This window comes from Atheta coriaria, unplaced genomic scaffold (genome assembly GCF_025399875.1).
Source record: "Atheta coriaria isolate IRGN ID8LTWV9N9 unplaced genomic scaffold, Caltech_Dcor_3.1 hic_scaffold_5_pilon, whole genome shotgun sequence".
Taxonomy (NCBI): domain Eukaryota; kingdom Metazoa; phylum Arthropoda; class Insecta; order Coleoptera; family Staphylinidae; genus Dalotia; species Dalotia coriaria.
In genome coordinates this window covers 10,403,379-10,424,850 of record NW_027045447.1, presented here as the reverse complement: position 1 = coordinate 10,424,850, position 21,472 = coordinate 10,403,379, and the positions used below count along the sequence as shown (strand labels likewise).

Genomic DNA, 21,472 nt, shown 5'->3' with positions numbered 1-21,472 from the left:
TGTTAAATATTTCCCATTTAAATAACATTGATTTCCGGTCGCCATTACTAAATTTTTCCATTTTCAACCCTTTATTCTAAATATTTACGCAATCAAAAGCAGTTATTACACAAATAATATGTTTTTCCTAAAACAAATACCATATTTCCCACACAAAACCCACAAACAAACAAAAACAGCAAAAAAATAAATAAAAACAAAAACTTTCAAAGCTTTGATAAACAGAAAATCGCATAAAAGATTAACGCGTTAAGCCGGCAGGCACGCAGTTGTGCGGTCATGCGATAATCGCAATCATCTCGTGCGCTTGTGAACATTTCCCAAACGACTTCAAAACACAAAACACAAAACGCAAAACGCAAACCAAAACAGAAAAAATAATAATGAATAAAAACTAACATCAAACATGGCGTAAAATCAAAACGCATCGAACGAGAACATGAAATCGATGCGCATGTACGTGTATAACCTCAAAGCAGTGGAAAAAATCGTAAAAAGTTAAAACTGCAAACATGTTGTGTGCGAATTATTGCAGTTTGTTGTTTTGTTGTGTTTTTTTTGCGCGTTGATTTTTTGTTTTTGCTGGTTACGCTTCGGACAAATCGCGTCGTTTGTCTCTCGGGGGTGCGCAGAATGTACGCGTCAATCATACCACTACACATGGATGGGAAAAAATGCAACAGAGGCGGAATTTCCAAAGACAATGCGATATTGATGAATGCAATATTTCATTCGGCTGTAAAACTGTCATTTTGTGTTCAATTTTTTTCGAAAAATAAAAAAAATGAGAAAATAGTCAACTTTGAATGGAAATTTTGAGTACTTCTGGTTTAATTTCTAAAGTTATTAATATCACATCAAAAAGTATGATTATTAAACTACTAAATGGTGAAAAGTAGATAAGTCTATCTTAATTAGTTTTCTTGTAATTTAAAAAAGAAAAATATATATTTTTCTAAAAAAACACAAATTAATGAAAAACAACTTTTTTAAATTCAAATTTTGAGAACTTCTAGTATGATATATGAACTTATTAATATCACAAATAAAAGTATAATAATTGAACTATCAAATAGTGAAAACTGAGCAGGTTTATCATTATTAGTTTTCTTGTAATTTAAAAAAGAAAAATATATGTTTTCACAAAAAAACACAAATTAACGGAAAAACAACTCCTTTTCATGTTAAATTTTGAGAACTTCTGGCATTAATTATGCAGTTACTAATACTACATCTAGAAATATATTTAATAAACTATCAAATAACAAAAACTAGACATATCTATCATAATTAGTTTTCTTGCAATTTAAAAAAGAAAAAAGGTAAATATTTAACTTAAAAAATACAAATTTCAGAAAAACAACTTTTTCAAAGTCAAATTTTAAATACTTCCGGTTTAAAATATAAACTTTTTTATATCACACCTTAAAATATATTTAATAACCTATCAAACAGTGAAAACTAGAGGTCCCTATCATAATTACTTTTCCCACAAATTAAAAACGAAATTTATTTAACAAAAAAATCCAAAAATTTCCAAAAAATCTATAAACAAATCCTTAAATAAAAACAAAAACCAAAATCCAAATTGATTTTATATCAGTGCGTCACAAATAAATCTGCATATAGAGTAGACACAAATCACGTACACACAAGCTTGGAGGGATGTTTCATCCCTATTAATGAAAGCCGTGGATCGCGCGCAATCAAATGAAAAAGCGATCCGCGTTTTTGCATTCGATTAATGAATAAACAACACAACACACAACACACCAACACAAACGCATACATCTCTCGCATGAAAACTCAAAAGCAGCAAAATCAAACGCAAAAAGTGATTTTCCAGGGGATGAGTTTCCACCCACCCTTTCCATTCCATCCCTAACTCCTCAGGCGTAAAACTTTCATGTTCACAAACAAACCACATACAACATTAATAACTGCTAAATCTCAATTTGCTCAATTCAATCAAAACTAAAACCGGAAAACGGAAACCGGAAAAATAATAACTTAATAAACAATTTGCATGAAAATAAAAAATCACAGATAAAATTTGATTTTAAAAATGCATAAATAAAACTACACCGGAAAACCGGAAGTGTATGTATAGTGTGGATGCAAATACGATATTAAAATGGCGCCGGAGCAAATAGAATCGTATTTATTTATTAATTAAATTTCCGCATCGGTTTTATTGGTTTTTCGTGCGTTGGCGTTAAAACTCGCACAAATGGCGTATTTTGTTAGTTTTTCGGCCGCCCCCGACCACCCCCAGTAATCACTGGTGTTTGATTTCAATTAAAATTTAATTAATTCTAACCGGAAAATGATTCGGATTCATCTCTGAAACATATTTATACAAAGTGTTCTCAAAAAGTAAAATTTATGCAAAAAATTGAAAATTTCCAAGAAAAAAATTGAAATACTTCACAAAAACACCCTGTATATTTATATTATTGTTTATATCAATATGTAAGTTATTTATAAATTTATTTATACAAAGTGTTGCTAAGAAAATTATTATTTTACAAAAAAATATAAAAAAATCAAAGAAAAATTGAAATATTTCTCATAAACAACCTGTATAATCATATTATTGTATTTGTCAATATGCAACTCATCTCTAAAACATATTTATACAAAGTGTTTCCACAAAAATATTTTTTTTATAAAAAAAATCAAAAACAAGCCTCAATTATTTCTAAAAAATAATAAAAAATTTGTACAAACACCCTGTATATCTATATCATTGTTTGTGTCAATATGCGTGGGGTAAATAGTAAATACACGACATGTTTTGAATTGCGTGCAGGTTGCGAGGAATATTGGGGGTGGTTTTCGCCGCCGCCGCCGCCGCCGCCGCCGGGGGTGGGAATACGAGATAAATCGTATCGCCGTGAATTGCCATACGCTCGTCGCTCGGGGATTGTGCGGCCGCAAATTGGAATCATAAACGCGCGCGCACAATGGCTGGTCACCGCACCACGAAACCGCCGCCCCCGCCTCCTGCGTGTATATGTATGTGTGGGTGGGTGTGTGCAGGTGACTGCGGCCGAAGCGCTGATTTCCGACGCCATTGATTATTCCGCTGCAGCGGATCGAAATTTATCGCGAATTGTTTGCGTCGCTGAGATTGCGCGTGGATTGTTTGATGTTGAATGGGGAATTATTTCGTTTCGGGGGGTGGTGGAATTATTTGGTTTTGCGGGGATCATAGGGTGGGGATTATAGTTGTATTGTGAGGAAATTGTTTCTGTTTTGGGTAATTAGGTATGGAATTATGTTAATTTTAGTGAGGGGATGAGTTTTTTTCAAAGTGGAAAATTGTTTAAAATCATGAATAATTGGTGTAATAATAATGTTAGAGGGAAAATTTAAAGTGTATTTAAAGAGAATTTAATTATCTATTATAATCTGAATAGATATTTGTTTTATTTTTAATAGTTTTTGTGTAAATTAATAAAAAGTAACAAAATTCATTTTTCAAAATTATTGCCAAATGATTTATTTTTGCAAAAATTTTTCTTTTTAAATTATGAGAAAACTAATTAAGATAGAAATGTCTAGTTTTCACTAAACGATACATAATTAAATATATTTAAAGATTTTATACAGGGTAGGCCTAAAATTATACAGGGTGTACTAAAAATCAATTTAGGTTTTAAACAATTGAAAAACTAAAACAAATTTTAAAATGAAATAAAAAATCAACCAAACATCCTAAAACCCCAAATAAATTCTATACCACTAAATTAATACTCTATCGAACTCCAAAAACAAAACATAATTATCTCTTCTACTTCCGAGATAATTACAAAAAAAACAAACACTAATGAATAAAATTAATTTTAAAAATTCAAAAACTTAGACAAACTTTAAAATTAAATAAAAATCACCCAAACTTCATAAACACCCCAAATAAACTCCATTCTACCCCCAAACTAATACTCTATCAAACCCCGAAAACAAAACATAATTATCTCTTCTACTTCCCGAGATAATTACAAAATACTGACACTGGTGAATAAATTAAGCAAACACTCAACATGAAAGTTATCCAAACAAGTTTTATATTAAAGCGAGCGTGCTTGCCGGAATATCACATAAATCGCATAAATCCCAAACCGCCGGCGGGCATGCGGCGAAAATTCGACAATTTCGCATTACTCCGCCGAGGAAAACCACGCGAGCGCAGAAAGCGCCGCCGGCTATTGCGCACGACTCCGAAAACGATTGAAACTTTCAAATTGTTGCCCACAAACAAATTCAACGAACGTACCGAACGAACGGAAAGTGTATTGGTATGTGGCATTGCGCAGCAATGTAGAACACGAAATCGTCGCGATGTGCCAAAGTCGCCGAGGGGAGACGAGCAAACGCAAATGTGTTTTGTCTCCAGACAGACGGAAAAAGAAAAAAATGATAAAAATCATTGCAAAATAAAAAAAAAATAGAAAATTTGTGATTTTTATGTTGGAAAATTATATAAATGTTTATTTTTAGTGATTTTTTGATGATTTTATGAAGTTTTTCGGGGTTATTTTTGTATTTTTGTTGACTTCCGGTTTGAAAAATATTTTCTTTTGTGAATTGTGGGAAAACTAATGAACATAAAAATGTCTAGTTTTAACTATTTGATAGATTATTAAATAAACTTTCAAATGATGTATAAAACTTCCTAATTTTATAGTCGGGAGCGGCTAGAAACAGCCTCTCAAAATATTCTTGTAAAAAATACGGAAAATGCTGATAAACTTAAAAAATATGATAATTTTGTGTAAAAATAATCTCAAAATATCATAAATATAAATAAAACATAAGAAAAATGCAAGAAAACTCTGTTTTTCTAAAGAAAAAAATTATTTCCGGTTTTCGAAAAATTTCTTTTTCAAATTATGTGAAAACTTATGATGATAAAAATGTCTAGTTTTCACTATTCGATAGATTATTAAATTATCTTTCAAATGATATATAAAACTTCCTATTATAACAGTCGGGGGTGGCTAAAAACCGCCTCTCAAAATATTTTTGTAAATATACGAAAAACAAGTTACTTTTGCGTAAAATATGTCTCAAAATTTTAAAATAAAAGTAAAAAACCTAAAAACTCAATAAATGTTAAAAAAACTTCCTCACAGATAAAAAAATAAAAGTAAAGATAATTAAACGCAGAAAAGTCTTAATAACTCTGCGGTTTAAAAGAAAAAGCGTCCGCTTACATAATTAGTCGACGATCTCGACCATCCGCAAGTTGCCCCCGGGCGGCGCGCGTAATTATACACCTGTAAAACGCCCGCCGCCGCCGTTCGCTCATTTCGCGCCGGCAAAAAGCGCATTCTTAAGCGTTGGCATTAATTTGCGAGCGGCGCCGCGCCACCGAATGTTAATTTTAATAGCGCAGGCCGGTCTTGCGGAGGTTGTGGTGTAGCTGCGGTGCCGGGGGCGGTCGGTGTTGCTTTGATTTGCGCACCGCTTGCCGCCGCCGGCGTAAAAACGCGGATGGAAATTGCGAAATTACGCAAATCGCGCTAATTACCGCCGCGCGGCAATTACTCTAGCGGCGGCTCTGGGGGCGGTGGCGGCGGACAAAGGCCGCTCTAATTAGTAGAACCACCACCGGTGCGTTGGCATAGCGACGGAGTCAATCGGTCAGGTGTAGAAACGAGTTTACAAAAGATCAATTCAAATAAATTTTGTTTTGATCAAAAATGAAATGGTTTGGTTTTTTGAGGATAACTCGAGAAGTATTTGAGATAATTAAATTTTGTTTTTAGAAATGAATAAACAATTAAATTATCTATCCAAAAACAGTTTTGTTGAGATTGTTTTCATATTTAGTTAATAAGTTATTTATGTTTAAAGTGCATATACGTTTTTTTTAAGAAAATTAAGTGCGCCATTTTAGTTTTTATCAATTTATGCAAGAACTAATAACAATAGAACACAAATCTTTTTAGATTATTAGAGATAATTAAATTCTTTATCAAATGAAAGTTAAACCAGATATTTATCACAACTAGTTCAGGTTTTATAAGAGTTTAAAGCTGCATATTATATTTTACAATAAAATTTTCGAAAAACTTTAGATTTTTGTTTATATCTCGAGAATTATTTATGATAAATTAATTTTCTTTCAGAAATAAATAAACAATTAAATTGTCCAGCAAAACTAGTTTAGTTGATATTGTTAACATGTTTAGTTAATATATTATTGATGTCCAAAGACGCGACTACGTTTTTAACAAAAAATGGTTGTTTGTAAAGTAGGTTTATCGAGATGTTTACGTGATAACGTCTTATTGGTGATATAAGTTTTGTTTGTTGCAATTGTTGTAACACTTCACTTGCACTTCACATTTTGTTTTACATTTAGGCTCCCCGCAACTACAAACTTTTACGATAAAACATAATTCAACGAAAAACTTAACCGCACGAGAAAATCTCCATTCGTTTTATGCCGCTAGTAGAGAGAGACGGAAGATCGGTCAAACTACTCGAACGCTATGACTGGCACGGGAATGACTGGCAGCGCTCGAGATGAGACGGGAGATCGGTCCGTCTCTGTTATAACGAGAGGGTATACCTGCGATCGACCTCGCTCGTGACACAGTTTCTGAACAGGTCACCAGTAAAACGATTTTAAAGACGTTATCACGTCAAAAGCATCTTTTTAGTTTTTATCAATTTAGCAACAAACCAATAACAATATAACAATTATTATTCAACAACATGATAGATAATTAAATTCTTTATCAACAAAAGTTTCATAAAAACTTTTTCCACAATTAGTTCTGTTTAATAAGACTTTAAAGTTGAGTATTACATTTCACCAAACAATGTAAGAACTTTCCAAACTTCACCAACTTCAAAGTCTTATAAATAATAAACCAAAAACTTTTAAACTGCACTCTAAACTCCAAATAACCCACAATTTAATCATCTATCCATATTTTCAAACAAAATTATTCTATCATTATTACTCAGCGAGTTATATGATAAAAACTGAGATAAAACAAGTAAACATCAATTATCAACAAAAACATGATTTTCCATGAAAAAGAAACATGTTTAGCAATAATTAACAACTTCCTCTATATATACCAATAGAATATTAAAAAATTATTCAGTTATATCATAAACAGTCAAATGTTGCAAGTAACAGCAACAATATTAACATTAATAATCATAAAATGTGTTTTTTCAACGCATTCCTATAAAACATGTCCAGCAGACTTCATAGACTCCTTCACCAAACACATATTATCAGCCCAAAACGTCCAAGACCTCCTAAAATCATCAGAAAACGCGCAAAACAACATGACAACACTCCTAACAACATGGAATCAAGACGCAAGTGAAGAATTCCAACCAATCTATAAAAACCTCACGAATTTGTACAAAATCTTCACAGAAAAGTACACAAATGAGAATAGTTCATCAATGTGTAAATTAATACATCAAAGAAGGAAGGATTACATCAATGAAGTCATGGATAACATACAGAATCTAATGACACAAGATTATTCGATAGAAATTGGAGAAATGTTCAAGAAAATGAACAAAGAAAACATAGACACAATCAAACAGAGTATAAAAGCATGCAAAGCAAGAGATAACTGCTCGAATGAAGAAGTTATCACACAAGCAAGAGAACCACTGTTGAATACACGAGTTATGTACTGCTCAGAGTTAAGAAACAAACTTTATGAACAATCTAACATCGCAACAGATGCAAATTATATTCAATCAACACTCGAGATAATTATCAGAGAATATAATGAAGGTCTATGTGAAAAGTAACAGAAAATACCTTGTTATCATCATGAATATTGTTGTATTTTGTTTTCTATGTATCTATGCTTGTCTTCTTTTGTCAGAGGTGAGAATTCATTCCATATAACCTAAAAATACATGATTTAAAGTAAAATTCAACAAGAAAATATGATTTTTTTGGATAAATTAATAAAAACTTACAAAGAAAGGTTTGTAGCCTAGTATTTTAAGATGGCGTAGCTTCATGTGTGCTAAACCAACCGGATGTGACGACCCACGAACTGTTGCGTTCCATCCAAGGATAACTATAGCGAAATAATCCTTGTTTTCATCCTTTGGTGCAGGTATAAGCTCACCAAACTCATAATTATCAAAACCCTGAGGTTTTATAAATTTTTTACTAAGTTTATCACGAGAAATAACCACATCTTAAACAAATTTTAATTAAAAAATAACCTATAAATTAAAAAAAATCATTTTTAGGTTAATTTTTACCTGCCCTGAGATATTGTGGTAGTAAATGTTCAATAAACATATTCTCCTGTCCTCCTACAATGTTTTCCAGTACTCCATGCACGTCCAGAATCAATTTATCCATCGCTGTCACCCTTTTAGTCTGTTCTTTGACCGGTGTGAACGTCGTCAGCCATTTTGCGCACTTAATTTGTTTGATTTTACTTAATCTAGGTCCATTATATTCAGGAACTTCAAGGTATGTGTTCATATTGAGCACGAATAACTCCCTGGGGAACATTTTTGCTGATTTACCATAAACTTCTTCGATTAATTCAGGATCTAACACTTGTTTCAATAAGTCAATGGAATACATGTTCTTTATGCTGAGGAAACTCAGCGCTGCACCCAGGCATTTCCTGTATCTGATTATTTCTGTATTGCGGCGTTCTTCGTGCAGTTCAGCCATGCATGCCTTGAATATACAGGGTGTTGTTTGTGGGTCGTAGTCGAGCATTGTTAGTGATAATAGAAGGCGTTCGATGTCTTTGAGTCGGACCATTTCAACGTTGGAGATGTTTGAGGCTATTCTTTGTGCTGCAATGCTTAAAGATGGTTTGTGGAGGATTTGGAGGGTTGTGCCTAGGAGGGCGGCGTGCAGGACGCAGAGGGTTGAGAGGTTGGGGAGTTTAGGGGTGATATGTTCCATGAAGTCCAGCATTTGGTCGGCTAAAGATGGATGGGAAGTGTATCTCACTGTCTGAAATTTTAAAATAAAGAATTTTATTATTTTTATGTTTTTGTTAATAATTAATGAATTAAAATAGGTTGAGATGTGAAATAAGTTGTAGATTATACTGTGGTTAATGTAGTTTAATAATTTGTTTGAAATTTGTTGATATCTTGATTGGTTTTAGAGATATTTATGTTTTTCTGAGAGAAAATAATTTGTTTTTTAACCTCAAAGTAGAATAATTTTTACGTGAACTTTAAACTCTTGCAAAAACTAAATTAATGGAGATATTTTAATGAACTAAACGTATTTCGGTCAATAATTAACTAAAGTATGAGATGCAAGCATCATATTGTTCCTTTTAAATGTTTGTCATTCTTAATTTTCGATATTTTTACAAAATGCACAAAACGTTACTTTTGAGATTTTCTGCAATAATTACTAAATGGTCAAAGTTAATATGATAAATTATATTGAAAACTCTGCGGAATTAATTATACTTTAATAATCTGCAAAGAAATTGTTAATATTTCTATTAGTTCACGAGATATTTAACTTTTTGTAACATGAAAACATGTGTCATGGCCGATACATAAAATAAACGTAATGTAAACTTAAAACTCTTGTAAAACTAAAATAATAGAGATATTTTAATAAACTAATCGTATTTTGATCAATAATTAACTAAACTATACCATACATCAATGATATTTATGACTTTAAACGATTATCAATCTTAAATTGCAAATTATTAACAAAAACGCACAAAAAACGTAATTTTGTACATTTTTCTCAATATCTTTTAAACTATTATACCTAGCATAACAAAATAAAAAGCAGATTATGCGTTAATTAATACTCTTCCATAATCAATTTAAAAATTTCAAATATTTCAAATAATTCGGGAGATATGGCAAATTTTATAAAACTTTCCATAAAACTCAACCAAAACTAACCTTCAAAATCCCACACAAAGTCATCTCGTGTATATCCTCGGCGTTTTCGCCTTCCGCAGCATCTCAGCTAGAATCTGCGGAATTTTCACCTTAGTCTGAGTCTTAAAATACCCCAGAGCAACAATAGCCAACTCATCAACAGTCATCTCCTCCACTTTCAAATATAAAGCATGTTCATACTCAAAATGCATCAATCTCCTCCTGGAAACATTCATCAGAAAGAACACCTGCACCAGTTGATCTTTAGTCAACCTATGCTCAGGTTTCTTGGACATTTTATCAATGGCATTGAAGGTGAAGTCACCAACTCTGCCCAAACCCAACTTGTACCACTTTTCAGCCACTGTTATTAACATGTCAGGCTTCCAAATTCCTATTCTTCTACCGGATATATCATCCAGACAACTCCAAACATCATGATAATTGTGAGCATTTATAGAATCAACTGTTGGATAGTCATTTAATACATCTAGAAGAGTTAGGAGTTCATTATCTGTAAGTTTCTCAGCATGATCCATTAAACCATCAACTAATGCATCGAATCTTGTATCTGATATAGTTATATTGTGTTGTATGCAGAATGGAAGCACTTTTTTGAATGTTGAGACTATTTCAGAGGCTGTAGACTTTCGAAAGTGATGATTTAATGTGTTATTAAACCATTCAGTGGTCATGTCTTCATTTTGTTCATTTTTTTCAGGAAACACCTAAAGCACCACAAAATTAATAAGAGTATAAAGTATATGTGTTTTATGTTATTAAATATGTTTTATTGTTGTTAATGATGTATTTTAATAGTTATTTAGGTTTATTCTTACTTTTTGTGTGTCGAATAATGGTGCAATGATTCCATAGCAGTAAGTATTCTCCCTGTCCACGAATAATTTCGCATTTTGTGTTGGGGATGTTAATAGGGTTCTCTGGAGTGTAATCACACATTTTGAATATGTAAAATTGCAGAGTTTGTTGAGTTTTCTTAAATTTAGCGCTCGCAACATTTCTAACCTCTAAGCATGTGATTGTAGAATGGGGAGATACAAAAACTTTAATTAAAGTTTATTAAATTAATGAAAATTGTAGGTGGATATGTTATTTTCATAGAAGTCTTTAATATTTATTGAGATAATTAATATTTTGTGTAGATAGGACATAGAATTATTGTAGAAAACTATAAAAATCGTTGAAAATGGTAATTATGCATCATATTTTAACTTTTAAACAATATGAACTTAAAACGCGTGTAAAATGCAAAATAATTGCAATAAATGAATGTAATAAACTGTATTAGATAGGAAAATCAACAGAGTATAAGATTGTATACGATTAACAGCTACAATTGGCTTAATTTTTGTTTAATCTTAGAAATAAACCAAAAACATAATTTTTTGTTTGTTTTACTGAATATTTATAAAAGAATCAAGTTTCATACTTAAAGTAAACACGTTCCTGCACAAATTTTAGTGTACTTTCATTATCTGAAAAGAAAAACTTAATATTCATATTAGTTTAGTAGATATTTACAATTTTAAGTCAGAAAATGTATAATTCACATTAATATAAAATATAACCTAAAAAAGTTAAAATTTATCAAAATATCGAAATAAGAAAAACATAAACAAATGCTAATATTTGTATTGAAATTAATTAAAATGAACTAAGAAGTTAATTCTTCACTGAAATCAACAAACAAAATGGCTCTATTATTAATATTTACAACGTTATTTAGTAAAAATTAAAAACAAATAGCTATTGTCGTTTTGTTGGTGTTTTATTGAATATTTACTAAAATAATTAAGCTGGAAACTTAAACTAAACTCTATTCTATACTATAATTAACGTATTTTCATAATCTGGAAAGAAAAATGAAATATTTCAATTAATTTACGAGATATTAACAATTTTATACCAAAAAATGAGTAATTTTCTATCAATACAAGATATAACTTAAAAACAGTTAAAACTAATCAAAAATCTAAATAAAAACTAAACTAATAAAGATAAACTAATCAAATAAATAACTACAAGTAAAATAATCAAATCTCTAACCAAATCTAACCCCAAAATACCCACAACTCAAACCTATACATCGCAATTAAATAAAAACCTCAATTTTAGTTAGAAATAAGTTATGTATTTTAAACTTGGAAATATAAATATGTATACTAATACATGAACAAACGCATTACAAGTCAAACCAATAATAATTAAATGTAAAAGGAATCAATTAAGTCTTTAGTAGAAAATTTGGACACTGTCTGTCAATATCACAAGAGAACCCAAGGTTTTAGCCATTTAGCAGTTTGCTGGTGGTCTACAACATTAAACAACCATCATAATCAAACAACCCAATAACTCTCCCTACAAAACCAATCAAAACTCACGTGGTAGTAGTAATATTCTCAAACAAAACATCCTTCTTCCTATTGATACACAGAGTAATCGCCATCGACGCCAGAAACACAACTAAACCAACGACCAGAGTCATGATTTCATGCGCACGGGCTGGTTTCAGGAATAATCTCACATTGAACTCCCTCCAGACACTTTCAGTCCATGAGGAATATTCACCAGAAGTCCAATCATATCCTAAACAATAAAAACATCAAAAATTAAACAAAAATTTAATAAAAACAAATAAATTACCATCGATTAAAAACGCCGGACTCTCCGCATCAGTCAAATTCATCGAAATCCTATAACACTGTGTCTCATTCCTCTGTAAAACACTCTGCGACATGTTGAAATGATAATAAACATGTGAAGACATGTTCAGAGGACAAGCACCTTTTCCAATCGTATCACCCATGAAGAATGCAAATGTCAATGCTAATAAATTCGTCATAATGTTGGAACTGACAGTGACACCAACATATAAACTCAAAGGTACTGGTTGGAAGCTGCCTTTTCGCAGAGCTCTGTGTATACTGCAGTTTGCCGACTCAAGATAACAATGCAACAATTCATTGATGTAATATTTGTTATAACGTTCCGTCCCCTTATATTCTCTCTTAGTGACTGCTTCGTAGAGTGTTTTAGCTATGCCATCAACCACTCCACCGATAAATACCTGTATACTGTCTTTTGGGAGTGTATCTACATCGTCTCCATTGGTTATGTTTTGATAAACAAATTTTATATTGTTTGAGTTGTCGTAGATGCTGTTGTAGTATGCATTTGTGAAGTTGGTTGCATAGTCTGTAAGCACAAGACTCTTGGGTGCGTTTTTTTCTCTTATGAATGATTGGATGGATGTGGGTGGGATGGTGTCTGTGTGTATTTCAATGTTTAGTAGGTTCTTTTTTAATATGTTGAGGAATTCACTTTGTTCGGGTTCGTTTAGAAGGTGTAGGTGGAGTTTTGGTGTGTTGGTGATTTGGGAGATTTCGAAGACGGTGTCGATGTCTTCGAAGCGGATGGGGTTGGAGTGTTCGGTGGTTGATGTGTATTCAGAACGGGGGAATTCGCCTTTCTTCATGTCGTAGACTATGCGTTGGGAGCCTATGTAGTCGAAGCTTTCGCCGTTGAAGAGGATGAAGACAACGTTTCGATCTAAAATTAAGAAAATTTAAGTTTTTATAAAATGGTTGATATGAGGTGGTTGTAATTGAGATAGAATGTTGATATTTGGTGGGTTTGTGTGTGGATTAATGTAATTTTATATTGTGAAAAGAGTTTGGGTTTATGTTGAATATTTTAGGAGATATTTGAGTTTAAGTGATGAGTTGCGCGGTAAAATGACGAAAATTAGAGAAAAAAAGTTTAAAAGTGTTGTAAAATCTAAAATAATTGAGATATTGATATGAAATAAACGTCATTTTATAGATAATTAACCAAAGTATTGAATGAGTATGAGTCCAAGTCTTGTTTTTGCTCGTATTATTGTTAATTTTAAGTTTTTAACAAAAAAATCAATTTTTTTTTCAAAAATAACTAAATTTTTGATATTTATGTTAATAAATATTAAACTAAATCAATCAACAATATAAAACAAAGTGTTAATAATGTGTTAACTAATGTGCTTTCATATTTCGAAAACAAATTGTCATTATCTTAATTATTTCCTGAGTTATTCAAATTTTTGTAAAGACATGTCATACTTTTACACATAACCAACAAAACCGAACTTTAAACTCTTGTAAAAACTAAACTAATCACTCAAATTCAATAAAATAAAGTGCAAAACATAAATAATTTCATAATCTACCAAAATATCCAAACAAAACAATTCTATCTAATTTTTTCCGTGAATTATCCTCAAAAAACCAACAAAAATCATAAAAACCGCAATAAAACAAATTCTATCAAATATTTTCAACTTACCATAATCTTCATAGGTGGGTAACATCCTCTTGAGCAGTTCAGCAACTCCTAGTAACGTTACCATCCCCGTGACAGCGCTCTGCGCACCAGGTTCCAAATTATAAAACAACGAAGTGGCGTCAATGCGACTAACGACCAAAATCTGCTTGATATTACTCTTCAAAACAACAGCAGGCGATAGAGTTGAATTCCCAATTGGAAACAACGATGCCCACACGTTCTGATCACCCAAAGCATCACAAAACTTCATCGGATTCATGTTTACAACGGATTGCGATCGTCTAAACACAAAAAAAACAAAATTTTACAAAAAAATCAATAAAATTATATTTTTACTCGCCTTAAACATGTAGGTGTGTCATAGGCAGCAAACATGAAGCTCTGAAGTTCAATACTGCATAGAGAACGACTTGTATGCTCATCAAAACTGAAATTATTAAACTTTCCGAAGCAATCGCGGACTTTTTTCACTTCTTTCTCTTTATCCAAGTAAAAAACCGGGAATTTGAAGTCTTCAGCCAGGAGACTGTTACCAAAGAAGTTCCATTTGGTGTCACAAGTGCCTTGGATGTTACTACCTTCATTCGGACACTTTAAATCAGGACTGTAGTGATTTACAGGCAATTTTTGTTCATTTTCAATGTTATACACTAGTAAACCACTGATATGGTCCAGCAGCTGTAGTTTACTATTGAGTTCTCTAGTGAATAACTCAATTGGGATGACTGGGATGTAGTCTAAACCATTTTTGACATCCAAAACAAAGTTTAAATCACTTGGCGAGTCAACAAAGTGGATCACACCAGTTGAACCATCTCGTTTGGCTGAAAAATTCAAATATTTATATTAAATATTGTTTATGGTGATAAATAAATATATTTTCTAGATTTTTGCTGTGGAAATTATCAATTTATGTCTTTTGTTGCTCTGTTATCAGTGATTTAACTTACATGAGCAGCCAATTTGGTGTGTGCCATTCAATCGACGAAAACAAGCGGATATTCCGTCGACTTCATCGTACATCTTGTCTTTGGTACGTTGGGAGTGTACTATCAGTAAAAAATCGTAGATAATATTAGTGAAACATTGTTTTATATCGTTTTTTAGGTGTTTTATCAACTTAACCAACAAATTGTCTAGAAAATTACTCACCAGACGCGCACAAAGCAAAAATCAGGATATATTTAAACATTGGCGACATCGTGAAATGTTTAGGTATTGATTTATGTAGAAACAAAGTTGTTAATTAACGCGGAAACATTGTTTATGGCGAAATTATTTATTATCTGACAACTTCAACAATGCAAGATGAAAGATGACAGATGTGTACGTATGGTTGCCATACATTCACAACTAAAAATTAAAATTAAATTAAAAACAAATTCAAACGTAAAGTAATAAAAATAATTCATAAAAGTGTTTAGAATATTAATTTATATTGTTAGTATTTAGAATTATTTGTTATTTATTATGTAAAACAAAAATAATGTATAAAACAGGTAAATAGTAAATATGCATTCCACTAGAGGGCGCTAGCAGTACTATTTTGATTATTATTTACAAATGTGCCGTACTTTTTCAAAAAATAATTAAACTAAAATATAAACAAATTAAAGCATTAAACAATAAAAATTTAACTTACAAATGTTTAAATTAATAACTAATATTGTTTGTACATTAAATTTCTAATTATTTATTGCAAAAAACAAAAATAAAATTTGAATATTTCATTATTTAAAGCGCATTCCGCTAGGGGGCGCCACAAGTACCACTTTGACATTAATTCGTACCAAGATGATTGACAGTTTTAACAATTCAATTTTTCAACCTTGTTCAACGTTTAATCAACAAAAAACGCAAAATAAGGTAAATATAACCTTATTAACCATAACATAAACAATATATCTAACATATCCAACCAATTTAACCACTTGAAAAGACGTATATACTTCATAATCACGAAATAAACGCAAAAATGCCGGAAAACGAAGGCGTGTGCTCGCATACATCTAAATGGTGTGGGGGGCAAGGTTCGACGCACGGCGCCGGCTCGCGCGCGTCGCGACGTTACGTAATCGCAAAGTAGAAGTCACCGGGGCCGAATGTGTCTCTCGGTCTCAGGCGTCCGTCGAACGCGCAGCGCACACACTTAACCGGTGCATCCACCCGCCGACGCACACGCTACAAGAACATTTCCTCTTCTCTAAACTCAAAAAACAATTGATAACACGCAGTGCGCAGCAAATGAGTTAATCCAGTGAATAAAAAAACATGCGGAAAATGTGCGTGGCTAAAATCAATCGGCGGTGAACACGAATGCTAATTGCTCCGATGTTAAATTTAAATGAATGTGCAAAAGTAATGATTGCGTAATGCGCGCATGAGTAAAATTTGATTTTTGTGGATTTTTTTGGTGGAAATCTGCGGGAGAACTGTAATTTTCGGCCGGTGTGGTGGCAAGTATTGGAAAATCAATTCCGGGCCCTGAAGGCGGGTGGAGGCGGCGCGCCGGCGGTGTGCACGTGTGAGTGGCGAGTGTGTGCGGAAGCTGAGCCGGCGAAAACGCGCAAAACGTCGATAAAATTTAATTTGCGGTGAATTTTTTTGGAGGATTTGGAGTTGATTGTTGTTAGATACATTGATGGTTAAAGGTCGTGTGGTGGTCGTTGCGGGGTGATTTGAGGGTTTTGAGGGTTTTTCCGAAGAGAGGCGTGCGCAGCGGACCGGAAGATGGGCAAGAAGGCCCGCAAGACGAGATGGCGTGCACTGGCTATTGATACCGGTGAGTTTTTTGACGTTTTTATTAATTGTGGAGGATTGGTGAGGTGTAGGATATTTTTTTAAAAGGGAGTTTGAAGATGATGAAATTGTCTATGTTTTGGTGTAAGGATGGTTGGTTTAAGTGTGATGGTTTAGGAGTTATGAAGGATTTTATATGAAGGTTGATAAATTTGTCATTTTTTACTAATTTGTTGATAATTAGTAGGGTAATTAGTTTATGGTGTTGAAATTTTGTGGAAATATTCTTGATTAGTTGGTTTATTGATATCAGTTTAGAAAATTTAATTATTGTTAATAGTTTTTGAGTTATTAATGATTAAAGTTAACATTTAAAAAAAATCGATATAAAAATATAGAAAACTGCAAAAGTGTGACTAAATTTGTTGTAACTTTTAATTGGTTACAGTTTTTAAACTTTTATAAAAACAATTTAATAGTTGCTAATATTATCTATCTTTTCAAGCAAGATTGTTGTTTTATCACTGATAGTTTTTGAGTTATCAGTGATTAAAATTTAAGTTTTAAGAAATTGATATTTTTTACAAATTTGTTGATAAAAACTAAACTAAATTATTTATAACCTCAAAAACTTAAAAATATATTGAGGATTAGTGGTGTTAGAGATATCTGTTTAAAAAATTGAATAATACCTAGTAGTTTTTAAGTTATCAATGTTTAAAGTTGACTTTAAATTAATTTGAATACAAAAAAATAAAAAATGCAAATATTCAATTTTTTTTGCAATAACTTTTGAAACACTCAGTATAATTTAATCAAATTTTCGTAGAACATAACCAAATAGTACTGCTATAATATACCAAAGAAACAATTACAATATATTAATTAGTTTTCTATTTATTTAACCTCAAAATAAATTTTTAAAACTAAAATAATTAATTTTTACAAAAACAATCATAATTAATAAACTTTAAAACATACAATATTTTACTAAATACAATATAAAAGTATAATAAATTCTCTTTCCAATGATGTTTTATTCTATTTTCTACGACTTTCATAACTCAAGTTATACGACTTGATAACAGACACATTTTATCTATTCCCATATTTCTAAAAATATCAAAAATTCATTTGTTTTATACATTTATCCTCTAAACATTGATCCTCTGTTTCGCTGCTCGGCTGTTCGACTGTGGTGCGTTATGTCGTTTACATTACTCGTACGCTTACGTCGTTTACGAATACTGCAATTATGTAATCAAGCAAACCATGCGATCCATGCTCGAACCTCTCGACGAGCGCAAAAAGCACGTGCTTGAACAACTCACGAGTTATTATTAAATATTCTATATAAATTTCGCACTTTACGCTCCGTTCTTCTCACCGTATTATTTTACTAGACTTTTATCTCTAAAGATTTAAAAATAAAAAATTCGTTTGGATAAAAGTAACTTTTTGCATTGAAATGCAATTTTGCATTGAGTTTTATTGTGTTTTATTGTGCAACGAGGATAATTACTTGACGTGTGTCAGGTTAACGAGCGTAGTAAAGGTGGTATTTGTGTGGTTATGCACGTGGTTTGTTGGCTAGCTGAAGTTGAGGTTGTAATTGTAGTTTTAGTGCTTACTACGAGCGAAATAAACTAAAGTGAGGTAAAGTGAAGTGGATTTTGTGACTGTGCATAAATTCGCTAATGTTGGTTTTTAGTATTTTGTTGATAACTTTTGTATAGAAGGAGTTGGGACTTTGAAATTTTGAATATAGGTAGATGGGTATATTGTTTATAGTACTTGAGAATAACAATATTTTATTTTTGTTAGTTTAATAGATATTTGGTATTAAAGATATAAATTTTTGTTTTTTAAAACAGTTTTATTTTTTATATTTTTGTTTATAACTTTTAAATTAACAATAGTTGAATATTAAAAATTAGTACAGGGATAAATAATTAGTTAATAAATAAATTTTGAAAATTGCAATATTTTTGCTTAATTGGTTTAAAAGATATTTGATTTTTAAATTGTTAAAATGAAACAAAAAATAATACATTTTTTGCTATTTTTGTTTATAACTTTGGAAATAAATTATTTAGAATATTAAAATTTAGTACGCAAGTAAACAGATGGTATATAAACAAATCTCTAAAATTTCAACCTAATTGTTTAATTAATTTAATAGTTATTTGATCTCAAATTTGTCAAATAAATTTAAAACTGAAATTATACAATTCTAACAATTTATGTTAATAACTTTTAAATAAAACATTCTAGAACGTTCAAATTTCATACAGTTATAAACAAATAACCTCCCAACATACCCCAAAAATTACAAAACCGTAATCTATTTAGTATAAAAGTTATAGGCTCGTAAAATGACATCGACATGAATAATTACTATCAACACATTTTTATACCTCTATACAATAAAAAAATGATAAATTTCGATAAAAAAAACTTAAATAACGCAATAAATTTCAATAACATCACATTTGACATTATTTGACGCAATTAATTTCCAAATACTTTTATGCCATTTGACACTTTTGACATGACTCCTGACACTTAATATCATGCACATCGCGTGATTTTAATTTTGTTTCATATTTCGTTTTTTATTATTCATGTTTTTCATCGGTAAAACAAAATAAAAACTAATAAAAAATTTACTACTGCACATAAACATTATCATCATGCATACTCGTATAGTACGAGTAACTTTTGACGTTGATAAACTTGGCTTAAGTTAAGACACTTAACATTAAAGTGCTTTAAAAGTGTGACTTCCGTTACGTCTCTACTTTTCGTCTTACGTTATATTTAAATTCATATTCTGACTTCTCTTGACACTTGAAAAATGTTCCGCATCATTTTTTTCTATTCCTGTTTCCCTGTTTGATTTTTTTCTTTCTTATTTCTTGTTTCAAGACGGGTTAAGTGTGGATGAAGAGTTGTGTAAGCTAAGAATAGCGCCGGCTGAGATTTTCAGCAATGCGTGGCTGAAAATAGTCGCGGTGGTAAATTGTTCGTGGATGAGATGTGCTGGCCTGCGGCTCGACGCCTCAACGAGCCGATTATGCCAATTGATTGCGTTTTATGTTTATGCGCGCGGAGATGAAATGCGGTGATTATGAAACGATGCACAACGCAAGCACCAAACAACTAAATCAGTGCGTACAAGTAGTAAAATATCTTGTTGAAACATTTGGTTTTCATTAGGAAATTGTATAAATTTAAGGATTTATTTGTGTTTATTGTTAATTTTGAGTTATTAAGGTAAATAAAAGAGTTGGATTGGTGTTAAATGATGATAAATTTAGTTTAATATTTTTTGGTCATTTTGATGGCTTATAACTTTTTATTTAAACAAATTATAGTTTTGAAACTCTAGGGATTTGTTTATAATGTATTTATTTATAAGGGTACATAATTTGATGGTTCTAGAGTGTTTCATTTAAAAGTTATTAACAAAAATAGAACAAATTGCATTTTTTACTTTTTTAATTTATGATCAACTTCAAGAACAATTTACTTTTAAAATAATAGTGGTACATGTTTGTAATTTTTAGAAAATGTTTATAATGTACATAGTTATTTTCGTACCAAATTTCAATAATTTAACTTTATTTGTCTAAAAGTTATAAACAAAAAAACCGAAAATTTCATTTCTACCACTCTAAAAAAATTTCTCAACTTTAATTGTTAATAACTTTTAATATAAATAATCAACAAAACCACAAATTTGCACAATCATTTATAAAATATTCATCTATACCTATACCAAATTTAAACATTCTAAGTCTATCCATTCAAAAGTTATAAACAAAAAACATAAATTTCTCCATAAAACAATTTTTAACACAACCAATATGAAAAACTCAATAATTTCTAATTTCTTGACAAATATACATCCTTAAAACCACCTAGAAACAAACCAGTACAAGATAAAAGTGTAAAACTAATATATAAATAACCTTAATTCAATTAGCTCGTATTTAACACACGTATAATATAAACCTGCTCTACTCTACTCTTACTCTACTAAAATACTCGTAAGTTACCTTAACTCAACTCAACACAAATAAAATCTAAAATCAGTTCTTGGCATTTCTACACCACGTCCGACATAATTCACAATCAAGTGTCAACTCGTCGCCGGTAGTAAACTCGCTTCTACCCACACACCATACACCATATATTTATTTACTTATTTATCACGGTTTAATATTTAATTATCACTCATACACCCTGAAATACCGAATACTGAAAGTTCAGTATAGTTTGACGACTAATAAAACCCAATGATAATTGACACCTTTATACACGAGTATTTAAATATAACAAACAAACAGGTATAAGTAGTATAAGTAGACTTATTTCACGTGTAAATTTATATTTGAAATTTAAATTTCGAATTTTATTATTTCCGGTTTTGTTTATTTAGTTTTAATTTCTACCTGTCACTAACCTGTGTGCAGGTAGCTAACTTTTTTTAATG

The 21,472-nt window shown here is 31.1% G+C and overlaps 3 protein-coding genes across 4 annotated transcripts in view; 1 reads left to right on the top strand and 2 right to left on the bottom strand.

Annotated features, from left to right (window-relative positions):
• Positions 1 to 7,702: 7,702 nt before the first annotated feature.
• LOC135792334 (FAST kinase domain-containing protein 5, mitochondrial-like) lies at positions 7,703 to 10,941 on the bottom strand. The gene is given in 6 exon segments (XM_065302955.1): positions 7,703 to 7,901; positions 7,975 to 8,201; positions 8,269 to 8,982; positions 9,912 to 9,962; positions 9,965 to 10,622; positions 10,734 to 10,941. Coding segments are annotated over 6 exon segments (1,911 nt in total). The 5' UTR covers positions 10,914 to 10,941; the 3' UTR covers positions 7,703 to 7,820.
• Positions 10,942 to 11,664: 723 nt separating this feature from the next.
• Positions 11,665 to 15,559, bottom strand: LOC135792316 (nicastrin-like). Of its 2 annotated transcripts, none has more exons than XM_065302933.1 (7): positions 15,388 to 15,559; positions 15,186 to 15,284; positions 14,576 to 15,059; positions 14,236 to 14,516; positions 12,559 to 13,464; positions 12,297 to 12,501; positions 11,665 to 11,765 (listed from the first exon to the last, which is right to left on the bottom strand). In XM_065302933.1, exons 1-7 carry the CDS (start codon positions 15,434 to 15,436, stop codon positions 11,759 to 11,761), a joined length of 2,031 nt encoding a protein of 676 aa, XP_065159005.1. In that variant the 5' UTR covers positions 15,437 to 15,559; the 3' UTR covers positions 11,665 to 11,758. The 2 variants fall into 2 exon arrangements, with proteins under 2 accessions (XP_065159005.1, XP_065159004.1); XM_065302932.1 differs by lacking the exon at positions 11,665 to 11,765 and adding an exon at positions 12,025 to 12,226.
• A 687-nt stretch (positions 15,560 to 16,246) lies between these two features.
• Positions 16,247 to 21,472, top strand: part of LOC135792172 (midnolin homolog) — a 32,171-nt gene continuing 26,945 nt past the window's right edge. The window contains exon 1 of the mRNA XM_065302786.1: positions 16,247 to 17,017. Coding sequence (XP_065158858.1) covers positions 16,966 to 17,017 — 52 coding nt within the window. The 5' untranslated portion in view covers positions 16,247 to 16,965. The remainder of the gene's footprint in view (positions 17,018 to 21,472) is intronic.

Coding starts and splice junctions, on each gene's coding strand:
- LOC135792316 (XM_065302932.1), bottom strand. CDS start 15,436: ATGTCGCCAATGTTTAAATATATCCTGATTTTTGCTTTGTGCGCGTCT. Junction 15,060..15,185: donor ACACCAAATTGGCTGCTCAT/GTAAGTTAAATC, acceptor TGAATTTTTCAG/CCAAACGAGATGGTTCAACT. Junction 12,502..12,558: donor TCCGGCGTTTTTAATCGATG/GTAATTTATTTG, acceptor TTTATTGTTTAG/GATATGATTGGACTTCTGGT.